Raw genomic sequence first — 23,198 nt, 5'->3', positions numbered from 1 at the left:
CAGCAGGTGATTACTTACGGCTGTCCTTGAACAGTATGTAGGCCCTTGACAGATTTACAGGTACTAGATGGAACAATACTTGGATGAACCTATGCGGTATGCACTGATTAGGGCAGTAATATGCCTAACTATTAGCAGAAAAAACTCTGTATTTTTGTAATACACCAGCCGGTGAATACTATTGTTTGGACTTTGACGGTTTGGAGCACCTTGACAGCTACTAAATGGAACAATTCTTGGATGTACCTATGCGGTATGCACTGATGAGGGCAGTAATATGCCTAACTATTAGCAGAAAAAACTCAGTATTTTTGTAATACACCAGCCGGTGGATACTATTGTTTGGACTTTGACGGTATGGAGCACCTTGACAGCTTAACAGGTACTAAATGGTACAATACTTGGATGTACGTATGCAGTATACACTGATGAGGGCAGTAATATGCCTATTAGCAGAAAAAACTGTCACACAATTCTGAGCAGCAGAAGATTTGTGGAGCAAATAAAAATAAACTCAATTGGGCTGAACAATGAGGAGATAAGATGCTTCAGAAAGTTCATGCAGCTTGGAGATCTGTATGAGGCAGCTGACAGCTATCTGCCCCTCTCTGCTGCAATGCTCAATAACGTGAATAGGAGGTTTAGCTATCAATGATCCTTCTCAGTGTTACAGCACAGCACTCTGCACTCCTGTCTTTCCCTAATGCTGATGTGACTAGCAGTTGCAGTGTAACGCTGTGGTATGTGGTATGAGCTATTCACACACAGTCCCGTCCTCTCCATCTGAGTGCATAGATGAAATGAAGTGAGGCAAGATGGCCGCCGATTATATAGGGCTGTGACATCACAGGGGTCAATGAACACTGATAGGCTGCATCTCACATGTGGTTCTGGGTCAGCCCGCCTACCTTCATTCCCGCTGCTGTTTCCCACCCTCCCATAATCCCCTGCCCCATGTACTCACATGTGGATCCACCATCTTAGGTCTCCAATAGCCTGGAACGCTGTAAAATGGAGTTTAATGAAGCGATTTGTGCGATAGAACCGCGGCGATATTCCTATCCGTTGCAAATCAAATCTTTCATTAAATTCGTAACTAATTTGGGTTCGTCAACTTTGATTCGCTCATCTCTAATCAGGAGTCTTGTATTTGTATTCAATGTTTCTTTTTTTTCTTTTGTGTTTAGTATTTTTTTCAGACATTTTCCTGTAGGCTAAGATTGCAAAAATGCACATTTGGTATGTTTTTTTTACATACATGTTTTTTGTGCTTTGATGTTTTTCATTTGTTTAACTGTATGCCATATTTATAACGTGGTAAACTTATTGTATGGTCTACAATGGCATATTTGTCCATGTCTATTCATTCAACTGAATGCCAAGTCCATCTGTAAAATTATAACTACTATAGGAAACTTCTGAAAGCCAGTACTGCTCCATGAGATCCTGCTTTACTTTCCATTTGAAATTAACAAGTCAGATCCTTGAAGGGGTAAACCAGTGTTTAATGTTAATAGCCTAGCCTTAGGAAAAGCCATCAGTTTGGTGGGGGTCTAACTCTTGGCACCCATGCTGTTTGAAAGGGTCAGATGCTTAGACATTCCCTTATTATTCACACTGCTTTATTGTGCACAGTATAGGATAGGTCATCAAGTCTAAAGTATAAGATAACTGTATTAGCACAAGTATACACCAACAGCTCATGTTTTATGGACATCAACATAGAGAAACAAAAACCTGACACATATCACATACAGTACCAAGTTCTGCATTTTTTATGGTTCTGTACATTTCTTAGGTCAAACTGACCTTTAAAATGACAACCACAAAAGACTGTGTGGCTCTACAGTTTTTTTCTTGGCTTCTGCCTTTGGAAAAAGACTTCTATATGTTACCTTATGTGTCATATTTCACAACTATTCTCTACTAGCTTTTGCTCGCAGCTTCGCTTGCGTTAAATTTGAGGTAACATAGATCTACTTTTTACGATCCTATAGTAATGAGGCCGCTCTGGGTAAAGTCTAGGAGCATCAAAACAACCTGAATTCTTTCAAATTTGATCGCCGCGTCTAAAGAGTTAAGGCTGGACATCTGCCGGAACGGTGATGTCCAGCACTAGCCACGGGTCCTGGCTGCTGATAGCAGCCGGAACCTTGCGGGTATGATGCGAGCTCAGCTCCTAGGCTCGCTTAATAACCCTCCCATGCTGCAGGGTTAAAACATGTGTTTCTTTATCTTTAATTGTTAGCCTAAAAACAAAGTTTCATGCTTCTAGCTTCAAAAATGACAGACTTCCATACACACTTTCAACCCCTTTTTTACCCCCTTGAGGGTTGAATTTCGAAAAATCCTTTCGTATTCCTCGTCTACGTCTTAAAAACAACACATGTGAAAAAATTCAGCTTTCTAGGTCCAAGGGTTTAGGCTGAGTGTTGATGAGTCAGGCCTTCTCTTTACATATATATATATATATATATATATATATATATATATATATATATATATATATATATGATATAGAACTAATTGTAGGCACTATTACACTTAGGAGATTTATCAAAACCTGTCCAGAGGTTATATTGTAGGTCCATACGGTTAAAATGATACCCTACTTATATAGGTTGGATATTGTCGTACTTCTGAAAAAAAATCATAAATACATGCAGGAAAATGTATACGTTAACAATTCTCATATTCTGACCCCTATAACGTATTTATTTTTCTGCATACAGGCAAGTATGAGGGCAATTTTTTTGCGCCGTGATCTGAAGTTTTAATTGGTACCATTTTTTTATTGATCTGACTTTTTGATCGCTTTTTATTAATTTTTTTCATGATATAAAAAGTGACCAAAAATAAGCTAGTTTGGACTTTGGAATTTATTTGCACGTACGCCATTGACCATGCGGTTTTATTAATGATTTATTTTTATAATTCAGACATTTCCGCACGTGGTGATACCACATATGTTTATTTTTATTTACACATTTTTTTTTTTTTTTTATGGGAAAAGGGGGGTGATTCAAACTTTTATTAGGGAAGGGGTTAAATGACCTTTATTAACTTTTTTTTCACTTTTTTTTTTTTTTTGCAGTGTTATAGCTCCCATAGGGGGCTATCACACTGCACACACTCATCTTTTACACTGTTCACTGCAAAGCCATAGCTTTGCATTGATCAGTGTTATAGGCGGTCGATTGCTCAAGCCTGAATCTCAGGTTTGGACGCGACGGAGACAGGTGAGGGGACCTCCGCTCGTGTGCTAGCTGATCGGGACATCGCGATTTTATCGCGATGGTCCTGATCAGCCCAACTGAGCTGCCGGGAAGCTTTTACTTTCATTTTAGATGCAGGAATCCACTTTGATCACCGATCAGTGCCGCACTCTATTAGCCCAGGGTCCCGGATATCATTAGCCGCTGGGACTGACCCTGTATGACGTGGGGTCACGGCGGACCCCACGTTGTATACCGGGACCATGCCCAGGGAGTACAGGTATGCCCTGCGTCCTTAAGATGTTAAAGAGGCCTGGGAAAAATAAAAGAAGCAATCTGATTGGTTGCTATGGGCAACTGCATCACTCTTCCTCTAGACAGGTTTTGATACATCTCCCCTAAAGTTCCAGCGTGACAGTAGGGATCCATCCGATTCAGTCTATTCTACTGAATTGCAAAATAAAACAGAGCAGAAGAGGTCATAGGATTTCTACATGGAGAAAACTACATGTGCTTTTAAAGTTTCACATATTTGCTTTGTATCATGAATGATCTGTATTTATTACACTGTGAATTTGATTTACATTAGCCGGACACTTAAGCAAGAACTTAAATACATGTTAGTCTATGTTGTAATTGACAAATATAACACAACTTCTTTAAATGAATATTGTAAGCATATTTTTAGTACATTCATTAACCTTAATACAATGACAGTAGAAATAGTACATTTCTAATGGTAATTTGTTTTACCTTATTCCTACCAGTAGCACAGATGGGTATTCCACCCCCCCCCCCCCCCCCCCCGCCCCCCGCAAACTGGTAAAACCTATGGAATGTTAGTGACATAAATAAGTAGAATTGAATTTATTTCAACTCAATAAACACCCCCCCCAATGGTCCCCATAAAGAGGGAGACCAGCGTTAGGTCACTGTATAATGAAAAGAATGATTTTGCAAGTAGAATGCCCCATGGGAGGGTTTCCATGTTCGGCAGATGACTATATTGTCCGCCCAAAGGAGGAATAGCTAGAGGCTCTTGAATCTACTATATAATGAAAAAATAAAAGAAGAGTGAGAGCTCCAAGAGGCAGATTTGCACATGAGCTCCAGAGGCAAAAAGGACAAAAAGAAACCTCATTACACAGTGACCTTATGTGGTCTCCCTCTTTATAGGGGCCATTGGTGGTGTCTTTAATTAAGTTCTACTTATTTATGTAATTAAGATTCTATAGGTCCTACCAGATCTGTGTTACTGTTAGGACATTAGGGAATATAACATTATTACCACAGGGGCTCCTACTATTATATATGATCATCTAGAAGAGGACTGGTAAGATCTGTACCCCTGAATATTTGGTTCACTGTTCATGTAAAAAAATTTCTTGTAAGGTTCCACCCTAGCACAGAATTATGATTTTAGGTCTAGAGCATTTAGAATGGATATGTAAAAATATAGGGAGAAACTTATCAAAACCTGTGTAGGTGAAGAGTAGTGCAGTTGTCTATAGCAACCAATCAGATTGCTTCTTTCATTTTTAAAAAGACCTCTGAAAAATGAATGAAGCAATCTGATTGGTTGCTATGGGCAACTTTGTCATTCTTCCCCTACACAGGTTTTGATAAATCTCCCCCATAGTGTAAGCAAGTGTACACATACATTTATGAAGCCATATAGCTGCTATAGAGCTAGGGAACAAAGAGTTTCTAGCTAAGGTTTCTAACTGCCCCAATGTCCACTGGGAGGCACTAAAATATTAGCACACTATGTTATGGGGATCCATCTAATGTCATGTTCCCATTTTTAAGGTTAGGTTAGCAATACGCTTAAACATTACATTTGGAGCAAGCATTTGGAGGGTGCACCAAACATGTGGAAGAAATATGCAACTGAATTCAGCTGAGCAGATATCTAAACCCTACCTCTTGTGAAAAAAATGGCTATATATATTTTTTTAAACAGTTTAAAAAAAAAAAACAGTATGGCATGGGAGTAGATAATTAAAAAAAAGCACAAGGCCCTTCAGTCCCAGAGAAAGGAGTTCTGATGGTAGCTACTATCACCAAGGAAGGAGCTAGAGATAAGTGAACTTTGAGGGAATTTGCTTGAATCATCTGACAGATTTGATTTGAACTGAGTGGTCTTTTGAGAGCAGTTGACATTTTCAAAGAAGGAATTGTACTGTGAAGCAATGTTGGGGTCTAGGAGGCTAGATTCAACCATCAAATTTGTTTCACATTTGGCCCTATACTTCCTAGGCCAGATGAAGAGTGACTGCCCCATGAAGTATAAGGAGTTAAGTGGTGATGCATAGAATTACCACTTACCTCCATGGAATATATAATGAACAGCAATACATAAACAAGGGATAAACAAGTCCGCTCAACTACTCCCGCATGAAGAATCAGGATTCCCCTCAAGCCCAAGTGCTGTCAGGGCGTTGCTGCCGCAAACAAGGTAGGTAGGAGAAAAAACTTCACTCACTAAAGAGCATGGGATCCTCAGGACTTCTGGACACCAGTGTATGTAAAATACAAAAGCTTTCTTTCTTTCTTCATTAAAAACATAATGTAGGTACAAAAATGGGTAAAAATAGACCGACATGTTTTGGCAAACTAAAGCCTTTTTCAAGGTCCTTTCTAGGGAAAAAATTATCCAGCCGAATAAGTGTGCACAGTATCACAGCACTGTCCGCTGCGTACAAGCATTTTAGAGAGGAACATGAAGGTAGCATTACTAATATGAATGTTATACCAATTGAATACATTACAAAGTCACCCAGAGGAGGTCTTTACATACAAGAGAGATTTACTGGATCATGAACATGACAACTTGAGCTCCAGAGTGAATGAATTTCATATCAGATGTAATGCTGTTTTACTGATCCATAGTAATTTTTGTTCATCTCCTCTGACTTAGGAATCACCCTGAATCTAGTATTATATTGATACATATATACAAGGGTTGAGCTGACAGGGACAATCTATTTTCAAGGTTACTATGTGCAACGTATACTCACAGACATCAATCTGTTTATTCTGGGTCAGCTAGTAAAGGGTTACCACAAGATCAAGATCAGGAAGTGATGTGCTAATGGGGGGTGAGTTTCTGTGATATTGTGCAAGTTTATTTGGCTGAATAATTTTTCCCTAGAAAGGACCATGAAAAAGGCTTTTGTTTGCCAAAATGTGTCAGTCTGTTTTTACCCATTTCGTACCCCCATTATGTTTTTAATGAAGAAAGAAATAAAGCTTTTGTACTTTACATACACTGGTGTCCAGAAGTGCTGAGGGTCCCATGCTCTTTAGTGAGTGAAGTTTTTTCTCAATGAACAGCAATGCATAATGTGTTATTGTTTACTGTAGAGGAGCAAGGACTCCTTTCAAAATGATAGGAGTCTTTTCTACGAGGGTCATTTATTAGATTTCCCCTGACCCACTACTATTAATCACAGAATGCTAAAACTGCACATGTGTAATGATATAAGTCTCTATAGATTATGTGCCAATTTGCAACTCAGAACTGATAACCGTTTTGATTTTACAGGTGTTGAAGTGGCGTTAAATTTGATAATGTACCCAGTGGAATACAGAGCAGTCATCAAGTTCCTTTACTTGAAAGGCCACACACCAAAGGAGACGTTGGATGAGATGAAAGAGGTTTATAGTGATGATTCCCCATCATATGATGTAGTCAAGAACTGGCATTGTCAATTCAAATGTGATCAGACTTTGGTGCAAACAGCTCCAATTTCACGGCGACCCCGTGGCTATTGATGAACACACCATCCAGCAAGTGGAGGTCGCCATTTTGGAAAATAGCTGTGTAATCATTTGCCACCTAGCCCAAAATGTCAAGATTAGTGTGGGGTCCATGGAAAAAGTCATCCAAGACCATCTTCACATGCAGAAGGTATCCAGTCGCTGGGTTCTCCGGCTACTCACACCTTTCCAGAAGCAGAAATGAGTTGAATGCTCTCAGGCTCTATTGACGATATGCCACGGAAAGCAGGATGACTTTTTCAACAGACTGATCACACAGGATGAAAGCTGGGTCAATCACTACGATCCGGAGACTAAAGTCCAGTCGATGCAATGGAAGCATCTTGACTCTCCGCCTTCAAAGAAGGCGCATGCCCAACTCTCGGCAGGCAAGGTCATGCTCACAGTATTTTGGGACCAGCACGAAGTAGTATTGATGGATTTACTAGCAACGGGTCACTGATGATCACTGGGGCATACTATGCTTTACTGCTGTGAAAATTGCAGGAGGTCATCAAAACCAAGAGACGTGGCATGCTCACCAAAGGTGTCCGCCTTCTGCAAGACAATGCACAATTTCACAACTCACATGTTGCCCAAATGGAACAATGCTCATGTGGCTTGGAAATTCTACTACATCCTCCTTATTCACCCGACCTCGCATCATCGGACTTCCACGTCTTTCCAACAAAGAAGTTATTTTTGAAGATAAAGCATTTTTCAGATGATGAGATTCCAAAGTCACAACATTGCTTTTGGAGCAAACTGTCGACTTCTACAAGCGAGGTGTTTACAGTTGCTTAAAGAGAGGGGATAAGTGTGTGTGTCTCTAGGTCGCACCTATGTAGAGAAGGACTAATAACTGTGCCAAGTTTCATTGCTCTCAGTCCACAAGAAGTGGGTCAGGGGAAATCTTTAATGAATGCCCCTCGTATCATTGTACTGAGCAGTAGGTATATGCTGTACCGCCCTGCCAGCTCAATTGCACAGAGCACAATGCTCAGTGACCATGATAAGTAATCGGTTAAAGGGGTACTTCGGTGGAAAACTATTTTTATTTTTCAAATGAACTGGTGGCAGAAAGTTAAACAAATTTGTGAATTACTTCTATTTAAAAAACTATCCAGAGTACAAGCAAATCCCCATAGGAAACATCTCCTGCTTTGAACAGTTCCTGATATGGACAGAGGTGTCAGCAGAGAGAATTGTGGTCAGACTTAAAAGAAATCCAGAAAGAAATACAACTTCCTCTGTAGAAAACAGCATCTGATAAATCCTGAAAGGATTAAGATTATTTAATAGAAGTCATTTACAAATCTGTTTAATTTTCTGCCACTAGTTCATTTGACAAAAATATATATATTTTCCACTGGAGTTCCTCTTTAACTCCTTTGGACCAGAGAACATTTGTAGATGTGGCTTGCAAAGAATTTTTTTGTGGGGTCCTTCTGATAGGTTTAAAAATAAATGGCATAAAAGAAAAAAAAAATGTATGTTACAACTGAGAACAACAATAATATCAAATGTGTGCGTAACAATACGCTAAGGAAAAAAAAACAGCTTTAGGGTGCATTCCCACCTGTCGTATTTTGCTGCGTATTTGCTACTGGGTATTTTCCTACCTATTGACGTCAATGGGAAAATAAAATATGCAGCAGCAAATACACAGCAAATACGCCAGGTGGGAACGTACCCTTAGGGCTCGTTCACAGGAGTGGATTTTATGCGGATTTTTCACAGCTGATCTGCTGTTTTATGTTTTCTGCTGCTTATTTTTAGCTGCTTATTTTCTGCTGCCCATTTTAATTGACTTACCAGTAAAAAAATAAGCAGCAGAAAAAAAAAGCTGTAGAAAATAAGCAGCTTAAAATAGGCAGGTTAAAATGTAAAATTTTTGCAATAAAATCCAAACTAAAATACACAGCAAAATCCACTTGTGTGAATGAGCCCTTCTAATACATTCACAGAAACAGGATCTGCTGCATATTTTTTCTGCATATTTTCTGCAGGGGATTTTGCTACCATTATAGTTAACAGGCAGCAAAATCAGCTGCACAAAATACTGTGATGGTGAACTGAAACAATTTCCCATTCTTTACCAATTAGAAAAACTATTAATAATCTGTCAGAGCACTCACCTTCCCAGCGCTCATCACAGACAGTGAATAACACTGTTTTGTTTGCTAAGTCTGGAAGCACACTTTTACACTCCATGACGATTGCCTGAGGGATCATTATAGTGCAGGACACAATCCAAATAATTATGATGCTGTTTCTTGCTCTTTTGGCAGTACTCTTAAACATTAATGGATGGCAAATTGCATACCATCTATCCAAGGCGATACAACTGAGTGTTAGCACAGACACCGAAACTGACACGGTCTGCAAAGAAATATTGCATAAAGTTGTCATTAAAACTTTAGTTATTTTTTTATGATAACGTTCAAAACTTTAACTTTTTTTTATCAAATATCTTTTTATTAGTCTTACAGCATAATTAAAAGTTGTGTATACATACAAAAGTATTCATTTGGGTCTATAAGGAGACCTATCGTGTATACAGATGTTACTTGCACATAACTTTTACTTTTTAACACATTTTTTCAATCCAGATACCTACTGTTGACAATGTATTTAGCTTCTAGAAATTGCAAAATTTAGCACCTGACTATTTGGTGTAGATTTTTTCACATTTTTTTCTTTTGTGATTTTTACATACAGTAGTGAGATGCAGATTTCTTGTTGAACTGTTTGTTAAAAAAATAAAATAAATAAATAAACAATTACACACAAAAAATGTTATAATGAAAATGGGAAAATGTGGCCTAATACTGCAGGGTAGGCCTGACACACAAGTTCATAATAATGCAGCTGTATATTGCAGCTTAGATCTGGGTTCACAGGTACTATGTGTGAAGCCAGCTTTTAAAAGGTTATCCAGTGGTTTAAAACAGAAGTATTTTCCTCAATAGGTCATCAATATTACATTTGTGGGGGTTTGACCATCTGGCCAGCTGTTTAAATATGCCAAGGCTTTTAGCTTAGCCTTGGACTTAGCTCTTGCTATACTTTCAAAATGGCTGTGGTAGAGTAGGTATTGCCGTTACATGTCATTTACTTGAACAGGGCAAAGCTGCAAAACCTTCACTATGAAAAAAAAAAATATATAACAGTCTGGGCTAACAAAAACATAATAAAACTTAATATAGATAATAAAGGGGTTGCAGCAATCATCAGAGCACCAATATCTTTTCAAACAGACGATTGACATGGGTGCTAGGTGTTGGACACCCACTGATCTAAGTTGGAGGGCCTATCCTGAGGGTCATTGGTATAAGGAGATACTGTGAGGGGGTGTATGTCGACAACCTCCTATTAAAACCCATCTAGGAGATAAAAGTTTAGCTCTTCCAAAGTTTAGCTCTTCCAAATAAATAAAGTACTAATTGTCAAAAAGCATTTTGGGTCTTTGTCACTGCAACTTACGGATTTACTGTTTGTTACAGAAATATATAAGCAATATAAATGATAATATATATATACGCTGCTGTAGAATTAGTACTAATTAAGAAAAAGATATAAGATATGATATTAGGCAATACATTCAATTAACCCCTTAAGGACTCAGGGTTTTTCTGTTTTTGCACTTTCGTTTTTTCCTCCTTACCTTTTAAAAATCATAACCCTTTCAATTTTCCACCTAAAAATCCATATTTTGGCTTATTTTTTGCGTCGCCAATTCTACTTTGCAGTGACATTAGTCATTTTACCCAAAAATGCATGGCGAAACGGAAAAAAAAAGATCATTGTGCGACAAAATCGAAAAAAACAACGCCATTTTGTAAATTTTGGGGGCTTCCGTTTCTACGCAGTGCATATTTAGGTAAAAATTACACCTTATCATTATTCTGTAGGTCCATATGGTTAAAATGATACCCTACTTATATAGGTTTGATTTTGTCGCACTTCTGGAAAAAATCATAACTACATGCAGGAAAATGTATACGTTTAAAAATGTCATCTTCTGACCCCTATAACTTTTTTATTTTTCCATGTACAGGGCTGTATGAGGACTAATTTTTTGCGCCATGATCTGAAGTTTTTATCGGTATGATTTTTGTTTTGATCGGACTTTTTGATCACTTTTTATTCATTTTTTTTAATGGTATAAAAAGTGACCAAAATACGCTTTTTTGGACTTTGGAATTTTTTTTGCGCGTACGCCATTGACCGTGCGGTTTAATTAATGATATATTTTTATAGTTCGGACATTTACGCACGCGGCGATACCACATATGTTTTTTTTTTTTACACTGTTTTTTTTTTTTTTATGGGAAAAGGGGGTGATTCAAACTTTTATTAGGGAAGGGGTTAAATGACCTTTATTAACACTTTTTTTTACATTTTTTTTGCAGTGTTATAGGTCTGGATCTCAGGCACGGAGCAGTCATTCGTCGATCGGACACCGAGGAGGCAGGTAAGGGCCCTCCCGGTGTCCGGTCAGCTGTTCGGGACGCCGCGATTTCACCGCGGCGGTCCCGAACAGCCCGACTGAGCAGCCGTTTCACTTTAGAAGCGGCGGTCAGCTTTGACCGCCACTTCTAAAGGGTTAATACCGCACATCGCCACGATCAGCGATGTGTGGTATTAGCCGCGGGTCCCGGCAATTGTTGAGCGCCGGGACCAACGCGATATGACGCAGGATCGCGGCGCGATCCCGCTTCATATCGCGGGAGCCGGCGCAGGACGTAAATATACGTTCTGCGTCGTTAAGGGGTTAATAGGGAAACTATCATCAAAATCAAAAGTTCATATGTGGTTAAAGGGGTATTCCAGGCCAAAACTTTTTTTTATATATCAACTGGCTACAGAAAGGTAAACAGATTTGTAAATTACTTCTATTAAAAAATCTTAATCCTTCCAATAGTTATTAGCTTCTGAAGTTGAGTTGTTGTTTTCTCTCTAACTGCTCTCTGATGACTCACGTCCCGGGAGCTGTGCAGTTCCTATGGGGATATTCTCCCATCAGCTCCTGGGACGTGACATCATCATTGAGCAGTTAGACAGAAAACTTCAGAAGCTAATAACTATTGGAAGGATTAAGATTTTTTAATAGAAGTAATTTACAAATCTGTTTAACTTTCCGGAGCCAGTTGTATATATATATATATATATATATATATATATATATATATATATATATATATATATATATAAAGGTTTTGCCTGGAATACCCCTTTAACTATTCAGTGGGGCAAAAAAAGGATTTAGTCAGACACCAATTGTGCAAGTTCTCCAACTTAAATATATGAGAGAGGCCTGTAATTTTCATCATAGGTATACCTCAACTATGAGAGACATAATGAGAAAAAAAATACATAAAATCACATTGTCTGATTTTTAAAGAACTTATTTGCAAATTATGGTGGAATTTGGTCACCTACAAACATGCAAGATTTCTGGCTCTCAAAGACCTGTAACTTCTTCTTTAAAGGGGTACTCCAGTGGAAAACTTTTTTTTTAATCAACTGGTGCTAGGAAGTTAAACATATTTGTTAATTACTTCTATTAAAAATTCTTAATCCTTCCAGTACTTACTAGCGGCTGTATACTACAGAGGAAATTCTTTTCTTTTTGCATTTTTCAGTCACGACCACAGTGCTCTCTGCTGATACCTCTGTCCATTTTAGGACAGTTCCTGACAGAGGTGTCAGCAGAGAGCACTGTGGTCGTGACAGAAAAGAAAACCAAAAAGAAAAGAATTTCCTCTGTACTATACAGCATTTAATAAGTACTGGAAGGATTAAGATTTTTTTAATAGAAGTAATTTACAAATCTGTTTAACTTTCTGCATCAGTTGATGGTACCAGGGCATATTCATACGCCCGTGGGAATTTCGGTCCCCGCGGCGTACCGGGCAGAGTCCGGATCGGGATGCCTGCTGATCGATATCAGCAGTCACCCCGATCCGGACTCTGCCCGGTACGCCGTGGGGACCGAAATTCACACAAATGCCCAGGAGGTCATCAGGCCCCCCCATGTCGGCGATCGGTGCAAATCGAAGGTGAATTAAAACCTGCGATTTGCACTGATTTCAGGTCATTACGGGTCTATGGTGACCCGGTGACCCAGAATAAAAGGGGGATCACGGTTGTCTAAGACACCCACGATCCCCCTGAAGGGAAAGGAGTGAGGTGGCAGGGGTGCCACCCCTCTTATCCCTGCTATTGGTCACCAGAAGCGACGACCAATAGCAGATTGGGGACGGGGAAACTGAAGAGGACTGATGGCAGAAGATCCGCTTAGCCATCCGGAGGCAGTGGGCGACCGTCCAGATGTTGCAAAACTGCAAATCCCAGCATGCCCAAACAGCAAGCAGCTGTCTCAGCATGCTGGGAGTTGTAGTTGCGTACCTCCAGCTGTTGCATAACTACATCTCCCAGCTTGCCCTTCGGCGATCAGTACATGCTGGGAGTTGTAGTTTTGCAACAGCAGGAGGCACACTAGTTGGAAAATACTGAGTTAGGTAACAGAACCTAACTGAAGGTTTTCCAACCAGTGTGCCTCCAGCTGTTGCAAAAGTACAACTCCCAGCAGGCACGGTCTGTCAGTAATGCTGGGAGTTGTAATTTTGAAACAGCTGGAGGTTTGCCCCCCCCCCCCCATGTGAATGTACAGAGTACAGTCACACTGGTGGGTTTACAGTAAGTTTCCTGCTTCAAGTTTGGGCTGCGACAAATTTTTCGCCGCAGTGGAAACTCCTAGCGGGAAACTCACCGTAACACGCCAGTGCAAATGTACCCTAAAAACACTACACTACACTAACACATAATAAAGAGTAAAACACTACATATACACCCCCTTACACTGCCCCCCCCCCCCAATAAAAATGAAAAACGTAAGGCAGTGTCTCGAAAACGGAGCCTCCAGCTGTTGCAAAACAACAACTCCCATGTACATTTGAGGCCTAAATTGGTGATTTGCACAGGGGTGGCTGATTTTACAGCGGTTGTGACATAAACGCAAAAAAATAAATACCCACATGTGACACCATTTTGGAAACTAAACCCCATCACGGAATATAACAAGGGGTATAGTGTGCCTTAACACCCCACAGGTGTTTGATGAATTTTGACTAAAGTTGAATGAGAAAATGAAAAAAAAAATGTTTCACTAAAATGCTGGTGTTACCCTAAATTTTTCATTTTCACAAGGGAAAATAGGAAAAAAAAGCCCCCCAAAATTTGTAACCCTATTTCTTCTGAGTAAGAAAATACCCCATATATGGATGTAAATTGCTCTGTGGGCGAACTACAATGCTCAGAAGAGAAGGAGCGCCATTGGGATTTTGAAGAGAAAATTTGTCCGGAATTGAAGGCCATGTTTTGGAACAGTGGTCCGTGAAAATGAAAAATATTTTTTTTCATTTGCACAGCCCACTGTTCCAAAGATCTGTCAAACACCAGTGGGGTGTAAATACTCAAAGCACCTCTAATTAAATTCTCTGAGGGGTGTAGTTTCCAAAATGGGGTCCCATGTGTGGGGGTCCACTGTTCTGGCACCACGGGGGGCTTTGTAAACTCACATGGCCCCGGACTTACATTCAAAACAAATTCTCTTTCCAAAAGATCAATGCTGCTACTTCTCTTCTGAGCATTGTAGTGCACCAGCAGAGCACTTGATGTCCACACATGGGGTATTTCCATACTCAGAAGAAATGTGTTTATAAATTTTGGGGTCATTTTCTCCTATTAATCCTTGTAAAAATTAAAAATTTAGGGGAAAAACTGCATTTTAGTGAAATTATTTTTTTTCATTTACACATCCAACTTTAACAAAAAGTCGGCAAATACCTGTGAGGTGTTAAGGCTCACTGTACCCCTTGTTACGTTCCTTAAGGGGTGTAGTTTCCAAAATAGTATGCCATGTGGGTATTTTTTGCTGTTCTGGCACCACAGGGGCTTCCTAAATGCGACATGCCCCCCGAAAACCATTTTGGCAAAATTTGCTTTCCAAAAGCCAAATGTGACTCCTTCTCTTCTGAGCATTGTAGTTCGCCCGTAGAGCATTTTACATCCTAACATGGGGTATTTCCATACTCAGAAAAGATGGGGTTACAAAATTTTGGGGGCATCTTCTCCCATTAGCCTTTGTAAAATTGTAAATTTGGGGAAAAAAACGGCACTTAAGTGAAATTTTTTTTTTTCATTTACACATCCGATTTTAACGAAAAGTCATCAATCACTTGTGGGGTGTTAAGGCTAAATGGACCCCTTGTTACGTGCCTTGAGGGGTGTAGTTTCCAAAATGGTATGCCATGTGATCTATTTTTGCTGTTCTGGCACCACAGGGGCTTCCTAAATGTGACATGCCCCTCAAAAACCATTTCAGAAAACCTCACTCTCCAAAATCCCATTGTCGCTCCTTCCCTTCTAAGCCCTCTACTATGCTCGCCGAGCACTTTACATACACATATGAGGTATTTCCTTACTCCAGAGACATTGGGTTACAAATTTTGGGGGGATTTTTCTCCTATTACCCCATGTTAAAATTCAAAAACTGGGTCTAGAAGAACATGCGAGTGTTAAAAAATGAAGATTTTGAATTTTCTCCTTCAATTTGCTACTATTTCTGTGAAATACCTAAAGGGTTAACAAACTTTCTGAATGTCATTTTGAATACTTTGAGGGGTGCAGGTTTTATAATGGGGTCATTTGTGGGGTATTTCTAATATGAAGGTCCTTCAAATCCACTTGAACTGGTCTATGAAAAATTCAGATTTTGAAAATTTTAAGAAAAATTGGAAAATTGCTGCTGAACGTTGAAGCCCTCTGAAGCCCTCTGAATCTCTTTTGGAATTTTTCACCAAGAAATGATGCAAGTATCTCAGAATCATAATGAAAATTAAAAGCATCCCAGAGTTCTTAATGCTTAAAGTGACAGTGGTCCGAATTGCAAAAAATGCTCCTGTAGGGTTATAATGGGCTCCGTCCTGAAGGGGTTAAGATTTTTAAATTGAAATTGAGGTGGCATCATTATGTGGAGACCATATAGTGGCTGAATGGAACAGCCTGGTGTTAGTGGCAGCATGGCAAGACCATATATTGTCTGAATGGCACAGCCTGAAGGTGGCTGAAGCATGAGGAGACCATATAGTGGCTGAATGGCACAGCCTGAAGTTTGCGGCAGCATGAAGAAACCATATAGGGGGAGATTTATCAAAACTTGTCTAGAGGAAAAGTTGCCCAGTTGCCCATAGCAACCAATCAGATCGCTTCTTTCATTTTTAACAAGGCCTATGCAAATTGAAAGAAGCAATCTGATTGGTTGCTATGGGCAACTGGGCAACTTTTCTTCTGCACAGGTTTTGATAAATCTCCCCCATAGTGTTTAAATGGCATGCCTGGAGTTGGCGGCAGATAAGGAGACAATATGGCCTCTCAATCTCTAAGAATAAAATATGAATTTTGAAATTTCCATTGAAGATGTATGGTACATAGTCCTACCATAAACATATATATATATATATATATATATATATATATATATATATATATATATGTAATGTCCTGGGCCCAGCAGCATCACTAAACCATGTAGTTGCTGAATGGAACAGCCTGGAGGTGGCTGAAGCATGAGGAGACCATAAAGTGGCTGAATGACACAGCCTGGAGTTGGCTGAAGCATGAGAAGAGACCATATAGTGGCTGAATTAGACAGCCTGGAGGTGGCAGCAGCAGCAGCATCAGGAGTCCTGAAAGTGACCTGATGAGTGGTGCGATGGGTGGCAATACCAGTACCCGGTGATGAAGGTGGGTGAAAAAAGGTCTGATGAGGAGGAATGTTTGTATTTGGGGAGCAGCGCCATAAATCTGTTTGGCACTATCTATATTTGTGAAGTGTTAGTGTGGCACCATAGTCAATCTACTCTCATGCATCAGGCATTGGTGGGTGGAAATCCTGGCTGATCCATGCCTTTTTCATCTTCACAAAGGTCAGTCTCTCCACATTTTTCATGGACAGACGAGTTCTCCTTGGGGTGACTATGGCCCCCGCCACACTAAACACCCGCTCTGAGGGCACACTACTGGCCGGGCAGGACAGCTTTTCTAGGGAAAACTCTGCTAGTAGCGGCCACAAATCAAGTTTGGCTGTCCAGAATTCCAGCAGGTCTTCAAGGTGTGTTGGCATGGGAATGTCAAGGTATGCCACCACCTGCTGATTCAGGTCCTGCTCCAGGTGTACCTAATGCTGATGAGTGGCTTCACTATGCGGGTGAAGAAAGCTACTCATCAGTAGTGTTGAGCGGCATAGGCCATATTCGAATTCGCGAATATTAGCGAATATATGGACGAATATTCGTCATATATTCGCGAATATTCGCATATTCGTTATATTCTCGTTTTATTTTCGAAAATTAACATAAGTGAATATTGGCATATACAAAATTAACACGCGCGTAAATTCGCATATGCAAAAATTAGCATATGCTAATTTTCGCATATGCGAATTTCGCATATGCAAATTTTTGCACGCCAGTCTCACACAGTAGTATTACAGCCTTCTTTACACCACACAAGCTGGAAGCAGAGAGGGATGATCACTGTGATGTGTACTGTGAAGAAAAAAAAACAAAAAAACGAATATTCGTCATTACGAATATATAGCGCTATATTCGCGAAATTCGCGAATTCGCGAATATGCAATATTCGCGAATAATATTCGAATTGCGAATATTCGCGAGCAACACTACTCATCAGCGACTGTAGACTCAGGCCGCTGCTGATGAAGCTGATACTGCTCCTGCCACCCCACCCCTCCCCAACAGCCATGGCAGTGGAAGGTGAGCAAATGGGGCCCCCCAATTCAGACCTGCGAGAGGATGGAGGATGGACGATGGGGCTGATAGTCATCGGCAAACTGACTACAAAGGTTGCCTCTGTAGTAGGTGACTTTGTTCTCCTTCTCAGTGGGTGTAAAAAAGGCCCCTATTTTGTGGCGGTAGCGAGGGTCCAATAAGGTGGAGATCCAGACGTCCTCTTGCTGCAGAATGGTGATAATTCGGCTGTCACTATGAAAGCAAGTGAGCATGCATCGTGCCATTTGTGCAAGTGACTCTGAGGAACTCTCTGCCTCCATCTCCACTGCATACTGCCACGATGTGTCTGGATACTCTGTCTCGCCTTACTCCTAAGCCTCTAGCTCCTCTGGCTGCTCCTGCTCCTCCTCTCCTGTTAGATTACTAGAAAAACCGCCCATTTGGCGACACCTAAAATGTGCTCCACTTTGCCCCTCCTCCTCCTCCAGTTCAGCCTCCACAGGGCTCATGTGGCCATGAGATGTAGGTGGCATGTCTCCAGTGCCCTGACCAGCCATCGTTTCCAACACATGTTGTAGGAAATGAAGCAGTGGAATGACGTTGTTCATCCCATAATTCTGGCGACTCCCTAATAATGTGGCTTCCTCAAAGGGCCTGAGCAAACGTCACGTATGCGCTGCCACTCGTTCACATTGAAGTTACACAGGAGCATACCCCTATCCGATTTGATCCTCAAGAAAACGGTGATGGCTTTTCTCTGTTCGTACAGTCGGTCCAACATATGGAGGGTGGAATTCCAACTTGTGGCAACGTCACAAATCAGACTGTGTTGGGGGATACTGCTCTGATGCTGCAGCTCAAGGAAGGTGTGCTTTGCGGTGTACGAGTGGCTGAAGTGCATGCAACATTTCCTTCCCATTGTCAGAATGTCTTGCAAATGGAGGGAACACTTCAGGAACTGCTTCACAACCAGATTGAACACGTTTGCCATGCAGGGCACATGGCTTAACCTTCCCAGTAGCAGCGCATGCAAGATGTTCTTCCCGTTGTCAGTCACCATGGTTCCCATTTCTAGTTTTCGTGTAGTAAGCCATGCTCCAATTTCTTTAGAAATTACTTTTAGCAGTTTCTCCCCTGTGTGACTCTTTTCGCCAAGGCAAACCATGTGAAGAATAGTGTTGAGCGGCATAACCTATATTCGAATTCGCGATATTTCATGAATATATGGACAAATATTCGTCATATATTCGCTAAATTTGCATATTTGTAATATTCGCGTTTATTTTCTCATATGCGAAAATTCGCATATGTGAAAATTAGCATAAGAGAAAATTCGCATATGAGAAAATTAGCATATGCAAAAATTAGCATATGCGAAACTTAGCACAAGCGAAATTCACATATGCGAAAATTAGCATATGCAAATTTTCGCATATGCAAAAATTCTTACGCCAGTCTCACACAGTAGTATTAGAGCCTTCTTTACACCACACAAGCTGGAAGCAGAGAGGGATGATCACTGTGATGTGTACTATGAAAAAAAAAAAAGAATATTCGGAATTGCGAATATATAGTGCTATATTCACGAATATTCGCGAATAAAATTTGCATTGCGAATATTCACGAGCAACACTAGTGAAGAACAGCGTGACACGGTGGAGGATGAGGAGGTGGAGTCGCACACTGTCCAAGACCAACGGCCTGAGAGCGTGGAGGAGGAAGCGGCGTGACCTGCACAAGGTGCTGTCGTGTACTTTGGTACACACCGACAGGCTCAAGGACTGGGACTACTCCTGGGCCATGCCAACTGAGGGTTGTGTCTGTGGAACCCACCGACTGTTGGCTAGGGGTATCATATGTCACTTGTGATGAAGTGGATGACCATGTTAACAAATCGATGAAGGCAGATGGGTTGCTGGTCAATACATGACCTCTCGCTGCGACTCCTGCTGCAACTCGCCCCTAGTTTGCTGCGACCTCTGACAGATGAATTTAGGCCTCTGCCACTCCTCTGCACATGTCCTGGTACTTCTCTGCCTGACCTACTTAGTGCATATATGAGGGGAGTACAATACGCTTCACTACGCTTAAAACAGTATTTGTCTAGAACAGCAGCAGGTGTGTACTTATGGCTGTCCTTTCACAGTATGTAGGCCCTTTATAGATTAACAGGCACAAAATAGTACACCACTTAGATGTAGGTATGTAGTATGCACCTATGAGGGCAGAAAAATGCGGTACAGTACGCTTAAAAGTCTATGAAAGAGGAAAACCAGCTCTCCACCATGTAAGTTCTTAAGAGGAGGAGGACTTCAAGTGTGGATAGGAAGCACGGACAACATCCAACTGCATGCTTGGAGTGAAGACTTGAAATAGAGAAGAAGAGCAGGGTCCAGCTTCCAAGGAAAATGGATAAAATCCAAAATCCAAAAATTCAAGCCATTAAAAGGTGAGTGAACAAAAGAGAGGGGGAATAAAATCATAGCAGAAACACCAAACGCCCTGCTCTTCTTCTCTATTCCTATACTTTCACAGTATCTAGGCCCTTGACAGATTAACAGGTACAAAATAGTACACTACTTAGATGTACATATGTGGTATGCGCTTATGAGGGCAGAAAAATGCGGTATAGTACACTTAAAAAAACTTATTTTAGTAAAACACCAGCGGGGGATTACTTTTGCCTGGACTTTCACAGTATCAGCAGAACACAACAGTGCTGCAGCACAAAAAAGCTGCATACTAAACACAAAATTTCACTCTGTCAAAGACTATTAGGAATGGATTGCTGGGTATTATACCGTCTACAGACTAGTATAACCAGCAGATGAGTTGTTGTGGAACAAAGACACAGAATTGTGCTGAAAATGTATTCCTGCCTCCTCTGCTAAGGTTTATGAAGTTGAGGCAGCTTGTTAAAATGTATGAGGCAACACACAGCTCTCTGCCCCTCTCTGTAATACAATGCTGAAGAAAGAAACTGGGAGGTTAATAGCTGCAGTAAAAATTCTTTTCAGTGAAAAAAACACTGCTCTCTGTCCACCAGAACACTGATGTGACTAGGATGGGAAATGCTGCTGGAATGAGCTTTTCTGTGTAACACACACACACAGCTATGTCCATCCTATCTCTATGCAGTGTAGTGAACGATATTACGAGCCTGGTATTACGAGAACGGTAACTGGCTGCTGATAGGCTGCATCCTGCATATGATTCAGGGTCATCCCGCCTACTTCCCTTCCCGCCTTCCCAGCGTTCCTTGCCCCATGTCCTGACATTTGGATCCACCATTTTAGATGCCCTGGAGTGTGGACCGCAGTAAATGGAGTTTAATGAAGTAATCTGAGTGATAGAATCAAGTCAATATTTCATGAAATTTGTAATGAATTTGGGTTTGTATGCTTCGATTTGCTCATCTCTACCTCTGTCCTCCACTTGTTTCCTGTATTGATGGCACCTGTTCAAACTTTTTATCAGTATAAAAGACACCTTTCCACAACCTCAAACAGTCACACTCCAAACTCAACTTTGGCCAAGACCAAAGAGCTGTCGAAAAACACCAGAAACAAAATTGTAGACCTGCACAGGCTGGAAAGAATGATTCTGCAATAGGCAAGCAGCTTGGTGTGAAGAAATCAACTGTGAGAGTAATTATTAGAAAATGGAAGACATGCAAGTCCACTGATAATCTCCATCGATCCGGGGCTCCACGCTCCACCCCATGGTGTCAAAAATCCCAGAACCACACGGGGGGACCTAATGAATGATCTGCAGAGAGCTGGGACCAAAGTAACAAAGGCTACCATCAGTAACTCACCACACCGCCAGGGATTCAAATCATGCAGTATCAGACATATCCCCCTGCTTAAGCCAGTACATGTCCAGGCCCGTCTGAAGTTTGTTAGAGATTGGATGATCCAGAAGAGGATTGGGAGAATTTCATATGGTTAGATGAAACCAAAGTAGAATTTTCTTGGTAAAAACTCAAGTGTGTGGAGGAGAAAGAATGCTGAGTTTCATCCAAAGAACACCATACCTACTGTGAAGCATGGGTATGGAAACATCATGCTTTGGGGCTGTTTTTCTGCCAAGGGACCAGGATGACTGATCCATTTAAAGAAAAGAAGAATGGAGCCATGTATCGTGAGATTTTGAGTGAAAACTTCCTTCTATCAGCAAGGGCATTGAAGATGAAACGTGACTGGGTCTTTCAGCAGGACAATGATCCCAAACACACCACCTGGGCAATGAAGGAGTCGCTTCGTAAGAAGCATTTCAAGGTCCTCGAGTGGCCTAGCCAGTCTCCAGATCTCAACTCCATAGAAAACCTTTGGAGGGAGTTGAAAGTCTGTGTTGCCCAGCGACAGTCCCAAAACATCATTGCTCTAGAGGTTATCTGCATGGAGGAATGGGCCAAAATACCAGCAAAAGTGTGGGAAAACCTTGTGAAGACTTACAGAAAATGTTTGACTTCTGTCATTGCAAACAAAGGGTGTATAACAAAGTATTGAGGTGAACTTTTATAATTGACCAAATAATTATTTTCCCCCATAATTTGCAAATATATTCTTTAAAAATAAGACTGTGACTTTATGGATTTTTTTTTCTTATTATGTCTCTTATAGTTGAGGTATACCTATGATGAAAATGACAGGCCTCTCTCATCTTTTTATGTGGGAGAACTTGCACAATTGGTGAATGACTAAATACTTTTTTGGTCCACTGTATAGTCATTAAATATAGGAATCTGTTAATTTTATTTATTTATTTATTTATTTTATAAAATACTGTAGCCACATTTTATTTCATTCAAATTGAAAAAGGGAAGAATCTGAACCTGTGAATTTTTTCAAGATAATGTTTCTTGAAGAATTGTTTATGGAGAGTCTTTAGGTTTATTCTTTGGGAGAAAAAAATTATACACTTTGATTTCTCAAATAATGTATTTATTTTTGAGCCTCATATGATCTTATTAAACCGAATTAACGATGTTAGATGTTTATTATTTTACCTTTTCTCACCCGTTTCTCACCCGATTCTCTCACAATATTTTCTAAGCCGGTAAAAAATAGTTAATACAGTTACAAAGTTGTATAAAGATAACTGTGCTTGTTATAGACAGCACAGAGAAATAACAGAAAGAATGAGTCCCCTCTCCCCTCCCTGCCTATTGGAAAGGAGATGGAACAATCTGGAAGAATACATGGGAATGTAGTGGGAATGTGAAGGGGGACACTCTACTGAACAACAGGGAGAGAGAATGGTCAAAAGGTCTGGACAAGGAAAAGGAAGAAAATGAGGACTTTATCAACCTATGAACTTTACCTAAAGGAAGTGCAAAAGAGTCAGTAAAGTACTATAATCATCAGAGTAGGAGGGGGTATCTCCTGAGTCCAGAGGA

At 40.5% G+C, this 23,198-nt stretch overlaps 1 protein-coding gene across 1 annotated transcript in view; it reads right to left on the bottom strand.

The window, feature by feature from the left end:
• The window catches only part of HCRTR2 (hypocretin receptor 2), a 166,247-nt gene that overhangs the window by 84,504 nt on the left and 58,545 nt on the right, over positions 1-23,198 (bottom strand). The window contains exon 3 of the mRNA XM_056565749.1: positions 9,116-9,359. Coding sequence (XP_056421724.1) covers positions 9,116-9,359 — 244 coding nt within the window. The remainder of the gene's footprint in view (positions 1-9,115; positions 9,360-23,198) is intronic.

This window comes from Hyla sarda, chromosome 3 (assembly GCF_029499605.1).
Source record: "Hyla sarda isolate aHylSar1 chromosome 3, aHylSar1.hap1, whole genome shotgun sequence".
Taxonomy (NCBI): Eukaryota; Metazoa; Chordata; class Amphibia; order Anura; family Hylidae; genus Hyla; species Hyla sarda.
The sequence above is the reverse complement of the archived record's forward strand: the minus strand, read 5'-3'. Positions and strand labels throughout refer to the sequence as shown.